This window comes from Electrophorus electricus, chromosome 10 (genome assembly GCF_013358815.1).
Source record: "Electrophorus electricus isolate fEleEle1 chromosome 10, fEleEle1.pri, whole genome shotgun sequence".
NCBI lineage: Eukaryota > Metazoa > Chordata > Actinopteri > Gymnotiformes > Gymnotidae > Electrophorus > Electrophorus electricus.
In genome coordinates, this window is record NC_049544.1 from 4,721,899 (window position 1) to 4,740,673 (window position 18,775).

Consider the following 18,775-nt stretch of genomic DNA (forward strand, 5'->3'; position numbering starts at 1 on the left):
TTTCAGAAGGGTGATATAGATTTATTAACGTATGCATCACATGTAGGTAAATGATTTTACTATGATGAAAGTTAAAGGCCCAGTAACAGTTTGACTTTGCACCACAAACAGTGCCTCAGAAAGATGCTCAGGAGCCTAATATCCATTAAGTCCTAATAATTAATATGTATTTGTAATGGAAAATTCCACTTATTATATCATAAGCTATGGTCTGCTATAAATGTCCAGGCTACTGGGAGCAGCCGTTAATTTGGTATTCCCTTAGGAAATCTTTTAATTCTTTGCAGAACTTCCTGTTAACTGATGCTCTGCACACCTTAGCATCAAATTTCTGCTCAACCCAGGTATTTGAATCTAAAAGGTACTGCATTCTAAGAGAGAGAGAGAGAGAGAGAGAGAGAGAGAGAGAGAGAGAGAGAGAACACACAAGACAAATTAATATAAAATATTAATATTATTATTACACAATGTTAAGTAATTGTAACATTCCATATCTAGAACCATTATTTCATGTTTAGTTAGTTAGATCATTAGCTAGCATAATAATCCATAATCTAATTTAAGTAACATAAAAGCTAACAGGCCTTTCAAGACATATCCCCTTTACAACCCTTTCTATAAAAACAGACCAGCTGTCTGTCCCAGTATTTACTGAGAATTCCCTAAGTATTCATTTGCGAAACATCTCATACTGACCCCATCTAATAGACATCATTTGTAAAACAGATTCTGACTCTCGTGTCTGATAAAACTTACTGTCCTCTGGAGTCGGTGGTGGAGCCATCATTGCCCATGATGAGGTAGGTCTTCCCAGTCTCCAGCTGACCCTTGCAATGTTTTCTCTTGGCAAACACTCGAATATCCCCCACGTCCACCGTGGTGTCCCTATCTGTGGGTCAGAATTGCAGATTTAAAGCATACAGGTCCATGTATTTCCTCTTACCAACCCAAATGTGCTGAAAAACACACTGCGTTTGTCTCTCTGAACTAATAAAGAAGGGTAATGAACACTCACTGTTTTTGAGAACCTCTGTCACATTGGTGGAGAAAAGTTGAAAATTGCTTGCTTCATCCACTGAGAGGACGGTCACCACAAAGCCTACAGTACAACCCAGTGCCATTAATGGGAAGGAATCAGAGACCAGACCTTCAACTGATACACACTGGCTGAGCTGAAAACTATAGCCTGACATTATGTCAATATTTACCTAACACTTTTATCCAAAGCGACTTACAGTTATGACTGAGTACAAATTGAGTAATTGAGAGTTAAAGGTCTTGCTCAGGGGCCCAACAGTGGGGCTCAAACCAGGAACTTTCTGTTTACTAGTCCAGTAACTTAACCACTGAGCTATTAGCACTAACTAGAATATTAGCATATGCCTTTTCTATAAGAAGACCTATCTGTTTAGTGCATTACTTGATTTTAAATGAAATACAGACCATAATCAACTACAGGATAGTAACAAGCAAACTTGAAACGATCTCCCTTTTGGATCAGTGACTCGAGTGATTTCTTCTCTTTGAAACATGGCCCTGCAAACACAGATGGTGTGAGAAACTGCATGCATGGAGCATGTGAGGAAAAAGGGACAAACAGATGGTGCTTCCCAGTGCTCTTTAACAATGACATATTCTGCTGAAGTTTAAAGTGTACAGCCTGGTTAAGCTTCTTCACTGCACCCTTTCAATACCTTTCAATATATACTGAAAAGACTTATTACAGGAGCAAAGAATAAAATGAATAATGAAAAGAAAGGCAGAAAGAGGAGGAGAATAAAATAAGAAGTGGAACACTTCGAGGGCCTACTTTCAGCACACTGGCACACGTCTTCAGAGCAGAGTACTGATACCATCTTACTCCTTTTGGGGGCAGAATAGAACACTGAGCATCTTCTGTCTATGAGACAGGACAAGAAGGTTCACGAGGCAAATGACAGTACTAGATAAGACCACAACAAAAACAAACAAACAAACAAACAAAAAACCCAGGCCCTTTTCTCAAGTTTAGCGTATAACTAGAAAATGAACCAAAGTGGCTAAACTCATCATTAGAAACATACTGTCTAACAGATATTCCTGTGGGAAAAAAGAGAACAGCAGAAAATAGAAGAAAGGTTTGTGTTCTTACCTGGTTCGTAATAGTCATAGAATGTCGCAGGTGCTGGCTGCACTAACCCTATAGGCACAGTCTGTTTGGCTTCAAATGTAATACATTCTCTACCGTCAAGTATCTGTAAAGAGATGCCTTTTTTTTTTCTGAGGTGTTTTCTGTGTGGTGTGTGTGTTTGTGTCTGTCTCTCTGTTCTTGTCTCACCTCATTGAAATATAACAGGACCCTTCCTTTGGAGACCTCATAGTGAGAGATATATTTGTCAGACAGGTCCTTTAGCTGTTAAAAACAGGAAGAGATGTCATATTATGTGAACCGAATGACCAACACCAAACTGTTAATCAACTAATGGCAGACAGTTGACAGCTAATGGCAGATAGTCGTGGTAAGACTTAAGTGATATTGAAGGATTATAGAAACATAGAAACATGAATCTTATTTGACACATAAAGTGTACATTATAGGTACTACCACTTACCTTGTCCAGTTCCTCTACAATGGGCTCAAAGCCACTCAGCAGGGTGATATCTGCGACTGCCATGCCTGAGATGTTCCTCTCTAGAGAGTGACTGCATTTAAGAAGACACGCCGACACAGTGAACCCAAGCCTCCATATCCTCCTCTCCTTTTGCAGAGTCAGGTCACATTAGGAGAAAGAGGGAGGGATTCTCCTGACCTGACACACACTTCGTACACCACGGTGTCCTCGGAGCTTCCTTCTGTGTCCCGCCTGCGTCTGCTGCGCGCGTCAAACCACTCAATTGCTGAGCGAGGGAAGTCCCCTTCTTCCATTTCCCCATCCTCATAATCCCCATTCCCGTAATAGTTATAGTTCGCCATTACTTGAGCTGGACAACAGGCCGCCCATTTGTTAAGGTGGTAGAAAATACAGAGGAATGAATGGAAGCGCATATTTTTGTGGGCATGAAAAATCGCCTTAAGAGATACTGTGAAAATCATATAAGATGTAAGCCTGCAGCATTAAGACATAATAGCCCTGGACACACAATAATGTGGAATTTTGCTTTCAGGAAACATCAGGTCTTCTTGTTGTTTCCTTACCGGTATATTCTACTTTGCCCTTCACTGTCACATCGATGGATATGTGGTCACAAGCGTTATAAGGGTCCAGGGCATAGTAAGCTTTAGCCACCTATCAACAGAAATCAGGAGAGTGTCCAGGGAAGATCTGTTCAGATGTGATACTTGTCAGACTGTGATAAAGAGGTGTGTGATAATGCCTGGGTTATTTTACCTTTATTTTCACATCCCCATTTCCCGAGAGTTTTGCAGTGATGTCACCTCCCAGCAGTCTCTGGAAAAATGTCACATAAACAAGTTATACAAGCCAGCAAAGCAAAAAAATGTCTTGCTAGTAGATTTGAATAACACTTCACCAGATCTATCAGACACCTGAGATTAAAAGTATTAAGAATAGTTTCATTTTGCACCAGTTTTTAAGGATAATCCATACTGAAATAGTACTTTACACCACAACTCGTTTAATCTATATCTCAAATGTGTGCATGAAATAGATCTGCTTTCACAGTCAGCTGACCAAATTCTACAACTCACTAACTCGACTCCAGGATGCAGTCCTGTGATCACGGAGTACTAGTGATAATATTGTCTACAGTGACCTCTGGAGGACAAATGACAAATTACTCTCTCAGCCTGCCTTTCGTTTCAGCCTGTACTTTCCATAGGGACATTAGTCATTATGGGTAAAGAAACTGTTCTGAGATCTAAAGGCTTTAATCAGAGAAAAACTGAATTTACCTTCAACTCTGCCTCCACCTTCTCGTCTTTTTTGTTCAAGACAACCTTCTCCATGGTATTCCTCAATGGACTGGTGAATTGCGCACTGATGCCATCGAAAGCAGATGCAGGTTTTTGGACTGTATACACTGAGAGAGCCTCCAGGGCCATAATTGTATCCTAGAACAAAATCACTGAATAAGTATGATGGGTGCAATAGATTGAATAGTCAAGCACCAGTCCCGTAATAGAGGCCAACATGTTTAATGAAACAGACCAGGCTGACATTCTAATCATATCCAAACTGAGGGACAGTGCATGTAAGGGAAAACTAAGGTAAAACTATACAGGGATCTTAAAGCATTATTCGCGTGAAATATTGTCAGAAACTACATATCCACATCTCAGCTGCAGAGAACTCCTAAACATCCCTTCTCCCTACTAGAGAAATGGAAAATAAACAACTCAAGCCAGGGGTCAAACACACACAGATCTATATATATTCATACATCACTAAATCACCACTTAAGTTATTAATCCTATCTATAACAGTTAACAGCCAATATAAGATAGATAGATAGATAGATAGATAGATAGATAGATAGATAGATAGATAGATAGATAGATAGATAGATAGATAGATAGATAGATAGATAGATAGATAGATAGATAGATAGATAGATAGATAGATAGATAGATAGATAGATAGATAGATAGATAGATAAAAATGATATACATAAAACCTGCTATCTGACATACATCTTATACTAATGGTAGAAGGAACATAGTGATTTATTTCTGTCAAAAACTGTATAATTGTATAAGAGTTCATGACCCACAACAAATGCAAGAATGTCAGTTAAGTAACCTCTCACTCTCACTTAGCTAACAGAATTCCTCATGAGATTAGACTGCAATCTGAAACCTTAAACATCAGCGTTTAAAGTGTCAAGGAGGTTTGTTGTGGAGGTCCATCTCAGGAAACAGGAAACAACACATGCGCAGTATGTTTGCTTTCAAACTGGAACAGGGCTTTCCCTCAGTTCTGTATGAAAACTAAAGACCTAGCAGGCTCTGTGATTGGTTCACCTGTGTGGACCGGAACCCGCCTTCATAGTTCTCCTGCGTGGAAAGAAAGCAAGCGGCGGCTTTGGCCTCTTCAAGGTCTCCCTGCGCCAGAGCAGTGAGGAGAGCATACGCCGTGGTCTCCACAGTCAGGGCCATGGCCGGGGGGACCAGGTGGGCCTGCCTCTCCTCTGCCACACGGCTCTCCTTCCTGGCCCGCCATACTTTACACTCACCCTCTGAACCGGTGAAGAGGAGGAGCAGAACGGAGGAGAGCATTCATTTCTAAAGTGCTATCCGTGAAAGCGTAATGACAACGTCTGTATGACCTTATATCCTACTATAAAAAGTTATAATGCGTGCATGACTATGTTTGGCCAATTGTGCGTGTGTGTGTGTGTGTGCATATGTGCGTGCATGTGTGTGTGTTTTATGCTTTGCTTGTATGTGATTCATTACCTACTACTGCTAGACTTTTAAGTTTCATCCAAGCTGACAATGCCAATGCATGGTTTTTAAGGCAGGTGGATAAACAGTAGGCTGTAATGGCCACTGCGTACGGTCTCTCTAGTTCACCAATACGTAAAAGGAGATAATCTGTGGCACGAGAGATGCTATCCTCCTAAAAATGAATAACAAAAACATATTGTACACATTACTTATCATTTAATTACTTATCAAATACGTCTATCTTGGGGGGGGGGAATCCTCTCAAAACTAATACCAGCAGTATTGTATCTATCATGCATAAACTTGGGCTACAGTGCACGGTTACATCCTTCTGTGCTCTTAGTCAAACGATTGTCTAGGAGTAATGCACTGCTGTATATGAACTGCACCGGAGCTGCTAGTTACCACAGGCTGGGTGTTCTGGCCTAAGAAGGGGAGGGAGTGGTTCAGAGCAACCGTGACGAAGGCCGTGAGGGAGGCATCTTGCTCCATCCCGCCGATTCCACCCTGAAACAGAAACAGTGCAAAACCACCATGAGGTTCCCGAGCCCATGGGGCTGCAGCTTCGGGCCGGTATGCCGTGGGCCGCTGCTCGCTACGCTGAACGCTAGATATGATTACTTTTGATGTGGTTTAAAGTGAATAGAACATGGAGCCACAGCTTCAGGTCACCGAAGGCGAAAGGACTCCTGACCTGCATTTCTCTGTGAATGACTGGGTTGGGGTCGGTGAACGACCCGTCGTCGTTTTGCTTCTTGATTAGATACATCGCTGCGTCCTGGATGTCTACTTGGGAGATGATCCTTTGGTTTGCAGTAGTCACTAAGTTAGATGCGAGGGACAATACTTTCACCACCAGCGCAGTCAGCCTAGAGGGTCGGGTGAGCAGGGAGCGGTCTCAGTGTCAGGCTCGTATCTTCTTTTCAAACGAAGTGAACAAAAGTTGTGTGTGGTTTGGGGAAGTTTTAAGAATTAAAGCTTCTTTTAAAGGTTAAGACCAATATCTTGGAAACTGGTCAGGGAAGGGAAAAGGAATTACCAGTTACTGGTGGGATGTCCTTGCCAGGCTCCATATGATCCATCAGGCTTTTTGAACGTCAGTATTCTTTCATAGCCTAAAATTTAGTACAAGAAAAATGGGGGTGCATGATAACATGGGGTCTTACACTACCAGGAACTCAGTGAAGCTGGAACCGTGGTAACAGCACAAACCATAGGCACCTATCCGGTTTGCCTGTCCGTCGAATGAATCTGTCATCTGATACTGAGGCATTTTCGAAACCTCTGCGCCTATGTTTTACCTTTTACCTTTTAGGAGAAATCTGATTCTCTCCACTAAGCCTCATCTTAAAAAACGGAGGTTGCAATTTTTTCCAAAGAATAAAAGTACTGTAAGTTTCTTTTACTCAGTGGACTGTAAGCAGGCACTGCTTGGATGATCACTTCTGTTGCTTTTCAGATCCCAGGTAATCAGCACCATGTTTGAATGTATCCAAATCTTAAATGTAACAGAGAGAATATTAAATTTGCCCACCCAGTATTGTTATATTCTTGCCAAAGATATGCCAAAGTGGCCTCCTCTGCATTTGCAATTTCACATATGGGAGACATATTATATTTTATATATAAAATATAAATAACTTTATATATATATATAATATTTCATGCAATTTTGCCTCGGAGGAATGCAATCTGTGCAAGATCCTGGATTGCATTAAACAGTGTTGGGCATTAAGAGTATCTGAATGGATGAAATCAAAGCTGTCAGGTATCATCCAGTGTCTGCATATCTAAGTCATTTTCCCATGTCATCTTCACTGTGGGTTTTGGATTCTTAACGTTTCCTATTGATCAGGACATAATAATTGCGCCCTAACTCAGCCTCCATCCAGCCGAACAGCAACCTGCTGTGATGGAGCCTGTCAGCTTACGCTTACATCCAGGCTGCTACAGCTGGCCCTTGTGTTTGCTTCCTCCTCGCAAAGGTGATATCGTTTTATTCTGGGAGCTTTACAGTCTCACCAAGAACAAGGCTAAATGATTAAATCCACCTTCGGCAAAATGATTTAATAACCTAAATGCAGAAATTGTCTAATAAATACATAGAGAGATATTTTTATAAACACACAAAAAACCCATTTTTTATGGCATTTACCCTCTCCAGAGTGGAGATTGCAAGCGCCTACCCTTCTCTAGGTGGTCCAGCGCCGTGTCCCTGGACCCGGCTGCCAGCTCCAGCCAGTGACTGCTGCTGTCCAGGAAGCGGATGGAGAGCGCCGTGGGAGACATCCGGATCATGGTCTGCTCCGCACAGCCGATGGGAGCCCTGATCAGCCTCTCCACTGAGGATGGTGAGAGCAGGGGCAGAGCTGCCGACATGCTGAAGGGTTCGCCTGGTTCGTGCGGAGGAAACAGGGATGACTGGACGAAAAACAGCAGTCCGCTTAATTATCACGAGTCCTTGCTTTGGTCAGGGTAAACAAACAGGCGGTATACCATCCACACCTTCTATTTTGACAAACACGTTGGTATCTGTTTCAGGAACTGTGCTGTTCGGAAACATTCCATCGATATGTATGTACTTGGAACTCCTGCCTGTTCACACATAATTTAAGATACATTTTATGATTCTGCTATGCATATGTGAATGTACCATGCAACATTAAACATTTATGGAATGGAACTGAACCAACACAAACCAGCAACACAACTCACCATCCAAATTGATCATAAAACTTTTCTCCTCTTGCATCCGCACTCCCTCAGTCTGCAAAGCGAATACCGAAACGTGACCTTCATCCCTTCAGGGAAATCAGGTTAAACCAACTCCACTTCCGCTTACCATGACTAGCAGTGTCCTCTGAATGGCATCCACACCCATCTCCATTTCTCGGTCGTAAAGCACTATAGTGATAGGGATTTCACCATCGATCAGAGGAACCGCTGAGAAGGTCACTGTTTCAGAGGACTGCGGGCCCAAGTTCACATTGGTGTAGGAGGCAGTGGATGAAGCCCCAGGTGAACACAGACCATCTACTTGTTTCATATGAACGGCTAGCTGGACATGAGAAAACGAAACAAAAATCAAAGCTTGAGGTTTCTCTCATCACCCCAATTAGTTTAAGCAAAAAGGTATTTTAATGCTCCACAAATTTTTTTTCAGGTACCATTATATCTATTTGTAATAGTGCATATTGTGCCCTAGTGTCACTTTTAACTAACCTGTCTCTCATGTGTGCCGTAATTGTAGATGACCACAAGCAGGGCTAGTTGTTCATTGCGTTTGACAGAGTATGGAAGTCTCAAAGACACAAACAGTTCCTTAAACACGCGTATGTCAACAGGCTTGGCCACACAAAAACCTGGAAGTAGTTAGCATGTATAACTTTAATATTTAACATTTTTAAAGACCATTCAAGTAGAATTCATGCGAATGTAAGCCAGTGAAACAAGAGAAAACGTTTCAGCTTTCAAGCTACCACCAGACTTGCATCAGACCACACTAACAGAATAAAACTCCATTGGATTCTCCTGATCCTTTTCTGGTAGTGTGCAGCCTGCATTCTTTATTTTTGCGGACATTCTACTATTTGCTTCACGCAACTACAGCAAGTTTTCATTTTGCTTTCTCGGACTGAGTGCAATGACACACCTTTTCCCTTTGAAAGTCTGAACGTGCCAGCAGCATGCTCTAGAGGATACTGGTTCGCAGTATCTCTATGAGTGTGGGACCATTGAGGGCTCAGGCTTACCATGGGAGGAAGACAGACTGACAGCCTGGACTTCCCAGGTAGTGATGGAGTCTGGGGCATAGATCTTATATCTGAAACATGCACCAAAATATAGACTCAATTATTGTGCAACCCACTTGGTAAATGTTTTGGTAACGAAAGAATTTTTGGGTAGCAATGGTGAAAGAAAAGCACTGTTTCTTGCAGAGGTAGAGGCAGGCTTGATAGCAGTAGAGCGTTAGCTGCAGACTGGTGCAGGAGCCGAATGAGAGAGGTGTAAGGTGGCTCCACTTACGTGGTTTTGCCATTCACTTTGAAGTCCCTAAATTCAAAGCTGGGTGGAAAACTCCGGCGAATGTGGTCCACATCGTTTTCAAAGAAGTCTTCGATATAATCGATGTTAGTGCCTGTGGGGGTGCAGAGGGCAAACCGGACCACCGGAAATTAACTCCTAACCAGCAGGCATTTCCAGCTGACATGCCTATGACCCAACTACTGCTGAACCTAGGGCAGAAGGCAACCGCAACAACAATAACAACAACAACAACCACAACAACAACAACAACAACAACAAAACAGAATGTGTGCATAACATGGAGCGATGTTGTTGAGGCTTGGCAATCTCGTTGTTTATTCAAAACAAACACTTTTGCTATATCTTAGACTCCAGCGTATGGCTGGAGTGAGATTGGATGGTGGAGGAGTGAGGAAGGTCTTTTTGAGCTCCTTAATAAACTTCATGAAGACGGAGTGGCTGGCCGGTCCGGATGAGCACCAGGGGAGCCGTAACCGGACCACAGACTTCTCCCGAACACTCACTTCTGCCGTGCCCACTGCGGATGTCTTCCTGCCTCTTCTTCTCCCTCAGCTGGGTGGCAAACTGGCAGCATTTCATGAAGGCTTCCACGCACGCCGCGCTCTCCGTCCTGACGATCCGTTTCTTGCGCTCCTCGCACGTCAGCCGCATGGGGATGAGCGTGAGCCCGTGACGGCAGCACTTCTTCAGCGTCGTGTTCTTATACATGGATTCTTCAGGACACAAAAGAAAAAAAGTGAGCATGTATAGGCAATACAGCAGACAGAGCTAGTTTGGTAAAAGGTGCGTGTGGACCTTTCTGGAAACAGACAGCTAAACAGTGGCAGCTGGCCAATAGGGGGCACTAGGGCGCTGCCCTCCCTGGTTAAAGTTGTTTTTTAAATAATCAATAACAACTTAATTTAGGTACTGTCCTAAATTGCACAGTAATGTGTATTGTGTAAAATTCTCTCTTCTGGGGCGATATTTCTATCGTCCAGTCAGAGACAAGTAGGTCTCTGCAGACCTACAGGGTTTGAAAAGTTGCTCTAACATTTGTGTGGAAGCCACATAAACTGATCTACACATATTGCATAAAATTGCATCGTAAAAAAGTTTTCTTTGTAGAATAAGACGTCATCCAGCAATATTTTTTTTATCTCTAGAAATTCCTAATTTTGTGTTAATAGTGTGCTTGCTATTATTACAGTATACATTTATGTAATCTAATGATGCATAATGTACCTTCTATCTGAGCATATTAGAGCTGCAGCTAATGGTAATTATTGTCATTTATTATTAGTCTGTTGATTTTTAATGCCAAATACTGTATTTGTAAATACTGGCTATTTCACAGAGCACTAGTAATTTGTGTTAAGTTGTATCGGGATGGTTACTAAAACTGACTGTCACAAGCAGCCCCATCTAGATATCATACAACAGCTGTCCCTGCAGTTAAATATTCTAAAGATGCCAATGGATAAAAAACTGATGCAAAGCTGATTGCGTATTTATAATGGAATTATAGTTGGAAATGGGTTTTCATCAAAGCTAATTATTTACCCATTTGAAAGGAGACTGCTTCACTGTTACCATGTGTTCCTGACATTACCTCACCTTTTTCAGCCATCTGCTTGTGGAGATCTATAGAGCGTCTCTGCCGCCTGAAACCCGATTCGCAGCCAAATCCTGGATACAAAAAGGAGAAATAACCCTTTTACAAACAACACACGCTAAATGCTAAACTGTTAAATCCGCTCTGCTCTTTTGCATACCTCTCCTCATCTGAGACCTGACTGTCTGAGAGTGAGAAATGAATGCCAGTCCGGCACCATTGAAAACAGCAGCGGTGTCCGTTCCTCCTCCATATGAACACCCCAGGTCATATGACTGCATAGACGAGAACACCTGAGACGAAAACAAAGGCGTTTAGCTCTGTGCACTAGAAACATAGTGAGGCGTTTGCATGTTCTCAGGATGTAGGTACTGCTTTAGAGAGAACTGGTAACACAACAGAAACTAAAGCAAAATTCTTCAAACGATGTTTTTCATATATAGCCCATCCTTTCTGTTACAGCAGACAGAACATGTGTCATTTAGTGTGAATGAATGTAAATTATAACAATTATTTAAGAAATGCCACTTAACTGCCATACTCAGTAAATAAACTTATTAAGAAAATACAAAATCTGGAGTATACAGGGTAAACATTTTTTTCCCAAAACATGGTTTCATATTGTAGAAGTTAACTGGAAGTATATAAAATCTAAATATAACATATAGAATCAAGTTACAGTATTCAGAACAAATGTGTTAAAGTAAAGTTAAAAAAAGAAAATTGTCACTAAACTAAACTTGATTTGTCTCCATAACATTAAACATGATGGACACATTTGATCAACACAGTTCTGCAGGAAATCACCCAAAGTGTATTTCTACATTTTAAACTCCCTTGGGTTAAAATGTGCTTGGCATTTGGATTTTTTGTCATTGAAATTCCAACTTTTAATAAACGGTAGACATGTTCATAAAGCTTATAAAAAAATACATAATGCATAAACATATTCAATTATAGAATATTGACACACACACACACACACACACACACACACACACACACACACACACACACACACACACACACTGTTTATTAACTTTTAGACTGCTATATTTTTGTACCTGTTTTGGGGTGAGTTTGTTTTGGGCATTTAAGGCATATATGGCTTTGTCCACAGCTAGTAAGGCCACTCTTGCATCACTTTGCTTTCCCACATCAATGTTAATATCAATTGGATTTCCTGGACTGTAAAAATTTCTTGGTTCATTTTCTGTTACTTCAATCTAGAAAAAAGATGTGAAAGGTTAAACAATTTGCTTAAAGGATTACAGAACTAAAGCTAAATAACTTTCAAAGATTTATTAGAGAATTTTAAAAAATGCTAAAGATATCAATAATTGAATTCCGTTATCTTGCTATAAAGGGTACATTTGGTCCATTTACAGTAAAGCTGCCTTTTAGGCAGTTGCTTTGTAATAATCTGTCATCTATAAATGATCACATCTATAATTCTGATGAAAAGCTGAAGAGTTGAAGCAAAATTGTGATTTACCTTTCCCTCACACACATCCTTCACATCCACCCAAACAGAGTCCGCTATGATTTCACCATTTGTGTCATAATAGTATCCAATAAGACGGAAGGATGGTGTCATGTCAGAGCTGACAGCAAGACTTATTTTAGTCAAGTCTGCTGCTATCAGAGAGCTGGTTTTTTTCAATATTCCTTTGTTGAGAACCTGAGAACATGCACATTTTATATACACAGAAACCTCTTTTCAACTTTTCGAAGCAAAATGTCAAAGTTTTGATGAAACATAAGGACAATAGTGGAAATTGAGTTATCGCAAATTGTAAAGCTACCCTTTTATAATTGTTTACTGAGTGTTTAGTTTTTAGTTAGCTGTAGAGGGATATTTGATTACGTATGTGCACCAAAGAGGGGCTCTGAAATGAAGCTATGACATCCAGTGACCGTGTTAAAAACATCACCTTAACATATTAACTAATCATATTAACAAATGTACATTTTCAGAAGGTTTACAATTGTCACTGAGAGCTTTCTATATGTCATTTTCCAAAGACTCTGTACTAATGTTGGTGTTTTTAAATTTTAACTCGCAGTTAGAGCCTTCTTCATATGTACATAAAATATAAAATGTATATAATGTAAAAGGGGCATTTTCATTGTATTATACAGTCCATCATTCATACCATGTAGTAAATGCGCCCATCTTCTGGGTTGCCGTTGAGAATATTGAAAGCAACATTTAGAGAATGTCCAGGTAAGACAACCTTGTTGGTCACACTTATATACAAGAAGCTGTTCCTTAAGGAAGTGACACGGGATACTTCTTTTGTTAACTTAAATCCATCAACTGTTATCTGCCAGATATAAACACATAAAATAATTTTTGTGAGCACACAGAAGAGAAAGGTACTCCAAGAACAATTATACTGTATAAATCTATGGTCACAGACCTTAAGAAATATTATGATAATAATATTCTCAATTAAAAGAAGCCAGATCGGTGTGTTGGGAGACAGGGTCTAGTCCTATTCTACTAACCTCAAAAGATATCACTGGAAGTATGGCTTCAAGATTGACGGTGAAAATGGTCATTCCCTCCTCATTTGTATGTTGGGTTTTTGATTTCTCTGTGGCGACTGGTACATCAATGCTCACTTGGACGTGTGCAGCTGGAGGACCATTTGGAGTACTGACCATCACCTAGTGAAGGAGACACATGGAGGATTCAGCTTCGTAATTTTTACCTGACTAAAGGAAACTGATTATAACAAAGTGGGAGGAAAAAATCAGCCATGCAGAGCATTTACCACCAAGTCAAAAGGCATGTTGGGGGTGTAGTGTGATCTAGTCCGGGACAGGTCTACTTTGTAACGCTGAGATACGATGGGAAGGAATATTTCTGACTCCTGTACCTCACCACCTAGCAAGCACATAACGTAATTACAGAAAACCTACTGTACTGCAACAATGAATTTTATAAGTTATACAGTATATGAACAAATTATATAAAAAAGTTATACAATATTTATGTTATACAGTATTTATACAAGCTGCCCCCTTGCCATCTGCTATACATTAGTTAGACTTTCATGAAATTTCATGAAAATGTTTATTTAGTTAGTTCATGTGTACAATGATAACTACGCTAAATCAGGATACTAATCTCTAGGCTATTGAAACTCAGAAATGCTACAAAAATCATTACAACGAGACTGAAGAAATCTGAAGGAATTAATGAGGAATTAATGTTAATCTTTTAAATGAATGGATTTGAATGATTTTGTTCTTTGAAAAAAGAACAATATTTCCAGGACTACCAGACTATCAGGCATGAGGCACAGAACAGAAATAGCTTCGGAGATGTGATGCAGGGAACATCTTCCACGTGTTTACTTATTGTGTCGGTGACTGTAGCAGCAGCGTAGAACAATGCTCCTTTTTGGGCTAAGCTCTCCAACTCCATGGGCAGGAGTTTGTCCTTGAGCTCTGAGACTTGAATGGTAACCTCAGCTTTGCCTTTTTTTACCTAAAATAGAGAAACAGGTCAGTAGGGGATATTCCGTGCTACCAGAACATAATCTGACTTAATGTGACATTGGATCTATATATTTGCACTTACAGGTCCAGTTATCTCTAATCCCTTTATGAATTTGATATCGGTCTCCTCTTTCACCCCAAATCGGCAGTGGAATCCACCACTGATTGTCTTTCCATAGGAATATCTATTCAGTGATGGCAATTATTTTATAAAATTCGCATCTTAGTTATTTGTACACAAATTAGGCATTATTTGTGTTTTTGTAATATACAATTTGGTCAAGTGGGAATCTCCTTTGGAAAGATTTTATAGTTTTATAGATTTATAGATATAGTTTTAGGTATAACAATAACATTAAGGGTATCATTTTAATATACTGTGTCCCACTGAATCATAAGCAAATTTTAATGACAAATCTAAAAGTTACTTGATTTGAAAGGCTGAGAACTTACAAAGCATCTATAGTGAATTTGAAGCTTTCTGTGCTCACAAGAAGATATCCAGCTTCAGGCTCAATGGACACACTGAAACTAGGAAGGACTGACAAAATAAGGTTAAGGTTTCAGCTGAGAATTGTGATTTCTTTGAGCAAACATTTGAGAGAGGTTGGAATAATCTCAAAGTAAATATCTTAAGTGGTATCTACAGAAAAAAATAATCTAAACAATTGTGAAAATGTACCAACTAGGGTTCATTTGAAATCATAAAATGTTATTTAGGCTAAATGAATTGTTTCTACAGCACACTTATACATAAATCTTAAAGATGTTTCTGGGATTTTTCTTTAAATAGCTAATGAAACAAGAGTAGTTTTATTAACTCTATAACAGCCTATTGTCCATAATATTGCTTGACTATAGAAAGAGAAAACCACGCTAGTTTACTGCATGAAACAAATGAAACAAAATGAAACAAATATTGTTGTAAAGAACCAATTAAACCCAAAAGAGATTTGGTTTTCTATATATGAGACTGCTATCTGGCATTATACTGCCATTGTATTAATACCAGGGTAATACCAGATCAGAAGTTACAAATATCCTGCCAACTACCAGGGTTTGGTACATTGATTTTAGAGATTACTTTACAGTAAAACTGCGTGGAAATTTAGACCACTGCTAATAAAATCCATATGTATTTGTTATGGGAGTGGCATTACAGAAACTCCTTTATTATGAAAATGTGCACATTGGTTTCAAGAGCTATTTGATTTTCTTTAAAAAACAAACAAACTGTAATCATAAGAAAACAAATTAGTAAATATAACTTTGCTTACCAAACTTTTGAACCTTGAACTCCCGGATAGTAGCATTTCTGTCATCACCTTTGGAGTGAGCTTTAATCTTCCACACACCTGGTCTAAAGAGAGTGACTTGTAACATGAATCTAGAACCTTTGCAGACAAGAATTTTGTTTAATAAACGCTTTTTATACAAGATTGTAGATTCAGATTAAGAAAATAATCTATGCAGATTGATTCTTTGCAGAATGGCAAGAAGCAGTCAGAAGAAAACATACTGCGAAACATCAGGAATATGGAAATTCCGAGAGAAAAGGCCATTGCTGACATGGTATAAGGTCTTCTTGAGAGTGCTTCCCTCTGCATTCTATCAAAGTCGCCAAAGTAAAAAAAAAAAAAAAACAGGCAAGAAGCACTTTAAATTAATTTTTTATTTTTTGTTGTTGGTTATAATATAGACATGGAAATGCATAGATAATTAGAAGCAGAAAAATTATATTTTCTATATATACATACATAAAATTCACACTTACTATAAGATACACATATATGTCATCTGATTTAGGTCGCATGGCATGGTCCAGTAAGAATATTCTGTACTGAACTGAAATTAAGATCAACGGAGCATCAATGGAGCAGTTATGGAGCAGTTATATTGCAGCAAATGTATTTATAATACTGGGTTTCTTGGAAATAAATTGCTACTATTGTTTATATATACATGTTTGGCATATATGTGTATGTTTGTACATTTACTGTTGATACTCTTTTTACCTTTCTGTGTGGGGTTATACACAGGTTGGTCTGTCTGAATGAAGATGTAGCCTCTGTGTTGGGAGATCAGAACACGAGTTTGTTTTCTCTTTATTCCACCGATATTGCAAACCAGATTTAGATATGGTGGTTCCCCATTGGCAGAGAGTAATTCTGCAGCTTTTTTTGCATTCACCTGTCACAAAAGTTGAATGAATGCAATGTGATGAACATGTTCAGTTTGGGCGACTTTTGTTTGGAGGTATTTAAGCAGTTTTATATAATTTTCTAAAGAACATTTTAATAGATATCTAATTATGAACAGTGATGGAAAGGGTATTAAAATCATTCAAATAGATGTAACCTCATTGAGCTGAATTGTAACTGAAATCTATTTGAATAAAAGTACAAAATTAATTAAAAAACGAAATTAACTTAATTAAATTAATTAAAAGTACAATACATAATTAAATTGTGTTCGAGTATACATAAATGTACTATTATTTAAAAAGAGGACAAATCACGCAAGAAACCGTAACCAAATAAAACGTCTAATCAACTAATTTGCAGCGTATGTTAAGAACAGAACAGATCTTTATATGTTTAACAATGAATTTAAATTAAAAATGATTTTCTTCAAACATTTCAATGCTTATTTGACTCGAAGTTAATTTACCTCAATCTCTAGTATTCCGACTTGTCCTTCCTGAGTGATGCGTGTAGTCTCACGATTTGACATGGGGACACTTCCCACTTCCTGCTCTAGGAGACACGTCACAGGGCTGTTCATCAGACTTGCACAGACCTGGACTGACACCTGTTCCTTCACGCCGACATGAAAAACGCTGGGTGCCGTCACCAGGAACCTAACACACGTGATGGATACTGGTGTGGAGCCACTCAGAAGCATGTACAGTAAATTATGGACATGTCAAAGAGGAAAGGAAGACTAAGCAGATCTGGCTTGCACATTACCTGTGTAAGCAACAAAGCAACTTTCAAAAGTGTAAAAGCAAGTTGTGTACAAAACACGTGATTCTATTTCTTACAGAATATGACTGAATGCAGAAGGCAAGCACCAAAATTGTCCCACACTTTAAGATTACTTGGACACACTCTAGTTTAATTGGAGCAAATCTGAGCCATAGCTGGACAGGTTTTGGAAAGCTGAGCCATAGCTGGACAGGTTTTGGACAGCTGAGACAGGATAGCTGTTGGCAGTTCAAAGCTTCCACACAAAAACAAACAAACAGTGATAATGCACTGAGCTATAGGGACCAGGCAATGTGCGCTGCAGGCTTACCTCTGTGCAGTGATCGACTGTGCAAAACAAATTAAGCACAGGAACAAGTACAGTAGACATCCCATGCTCAGCTCTGAGGTGCAGATGAAGGTGTGTGTGTGTGTGTGTGTGTGTGCTCTGAAAGAGGATCACTGGTGTTTCTGCTTTTTGCCTCGTATAATGTTCTGTGGAGGATTTTGCTTGTCAAATGAATTTGCTGGAGTTCCCATTGCACAATCAAGATTTCTGTGCTCCTATTGGATAGGCAATCGGTGCGTTTTATCTAAAGTCATGTGATTTCACAGAAATGCTTCAACAAATACTGCCAGATGACCAAACCTGTCTTATTTTCTCAGTTTTAGTGTTGGAAGAACATACTTGGAATGTTGGGGGAACCTACATTGTTGCAAAAAAAGTTGCACTGGTTGCCTGTCTTATCCCAAATTCAATACAAATAACTTCTCATAACTTTCTTTTTCTTGCCCAACAATGTCCCGTGTGTCTCCATCCACACAGCCCTGCCTATACGGCCAGCTCCTCTGGGTCTGGGTTAGATTGCACAACTGACTGAAACATGGCAAACATGGCAAGGTTTCTGTTGTTGTTGTTCTAATCAAATCAGATATGCACGTGCTGGCCTGACACTGAGTCTCTTTCATAAGGCATATTTTTCAGAGAAGAAGAGGAAAAAAAATAAAAGACAAGGTGTTTTAATAATCTGTTTTATTAGTAACCAGAGAAGCATTTACATCCCAAAAAGCACTGAGAGAGAGAGAGAGAGAGAGAGAGAGAGAGAGAGAACACACATTGAAACTGCAGAAATTGATGTTTAAATGAAATAAATGTCTTTTCAAACATGTAAGTAATCACTTTAAAAAATGTTTTGTTCAGTCCTGGCATGAGCTGGATTATTGACTGTGTGTGTGTGTGTGTGTGTGTAACTGAAATAAGCCTGGTCATTG

The 18,775-nt window shown here is 39.5% G+C and overlaps 1 protein-coding gene across 1 annotated transcript; it reads right to left on the reverse strand.

Moving 5' to 3' along the window:
• On the reverse strand, positions 1-17,985 carry c4b (complement 4B (Chido blood group)). Its single transcript, XM_026999247.2, has 41 exons — positions 17,835-17,985; positions 17,208-17,397; positions 16,553-16,727; positions 16,312-16,382; positions 16,057-16,145; positions 15,815-15,897; positions 14,991-15,078; positions 14,620-14,722; positions 14,394-14,526; positions 13,808-13,920; positions 13,539-13,700; positions 13,184-13,354; positions 12,523-12,708; positions 12,092-12,253; positions 11,188-11,320; positions 11,030-11,101; positions 9,937-10,146; positions 9,413-9,524; positions 9,139-9,209; positions 8,609-8,748; positions 8,229-8,444; positions 8,102-8,153; positions 7,892-7,981; positions 7,573-7,779; positions 6,426-6,501; positions 6,081-6,255; positions 5,792-5,893; positions 5,396-5,558; positions 4,961-5,175; positions 3,893-4,051; positions 3,369-3,428; positions 3,176-3,266; positions 2,790-2,961; positions 2,592-2,682; positions 2,318-2,392; positions 2,132-2,234; positions 1,811-1,900; positions 1,444-1,536; positions 1,016-1,099; positions 757-889; positions 1-371 (listed from the first exon to the last, which is right to left on the reverse strand). Exons 1-41 carry the CDS (start codon positions 17,897-17,899, stop codon positions 230-232), a joined length of 5,118 nt encoding a protein of 1,705 aa, XP_026855048.2. The 5' UTR covers positions 17,900-17,985; the 3' UTR covers positions 1-229.
• Between the last annotated feature and the right edge of the window lie 790 nt (positions 17,986-18,775).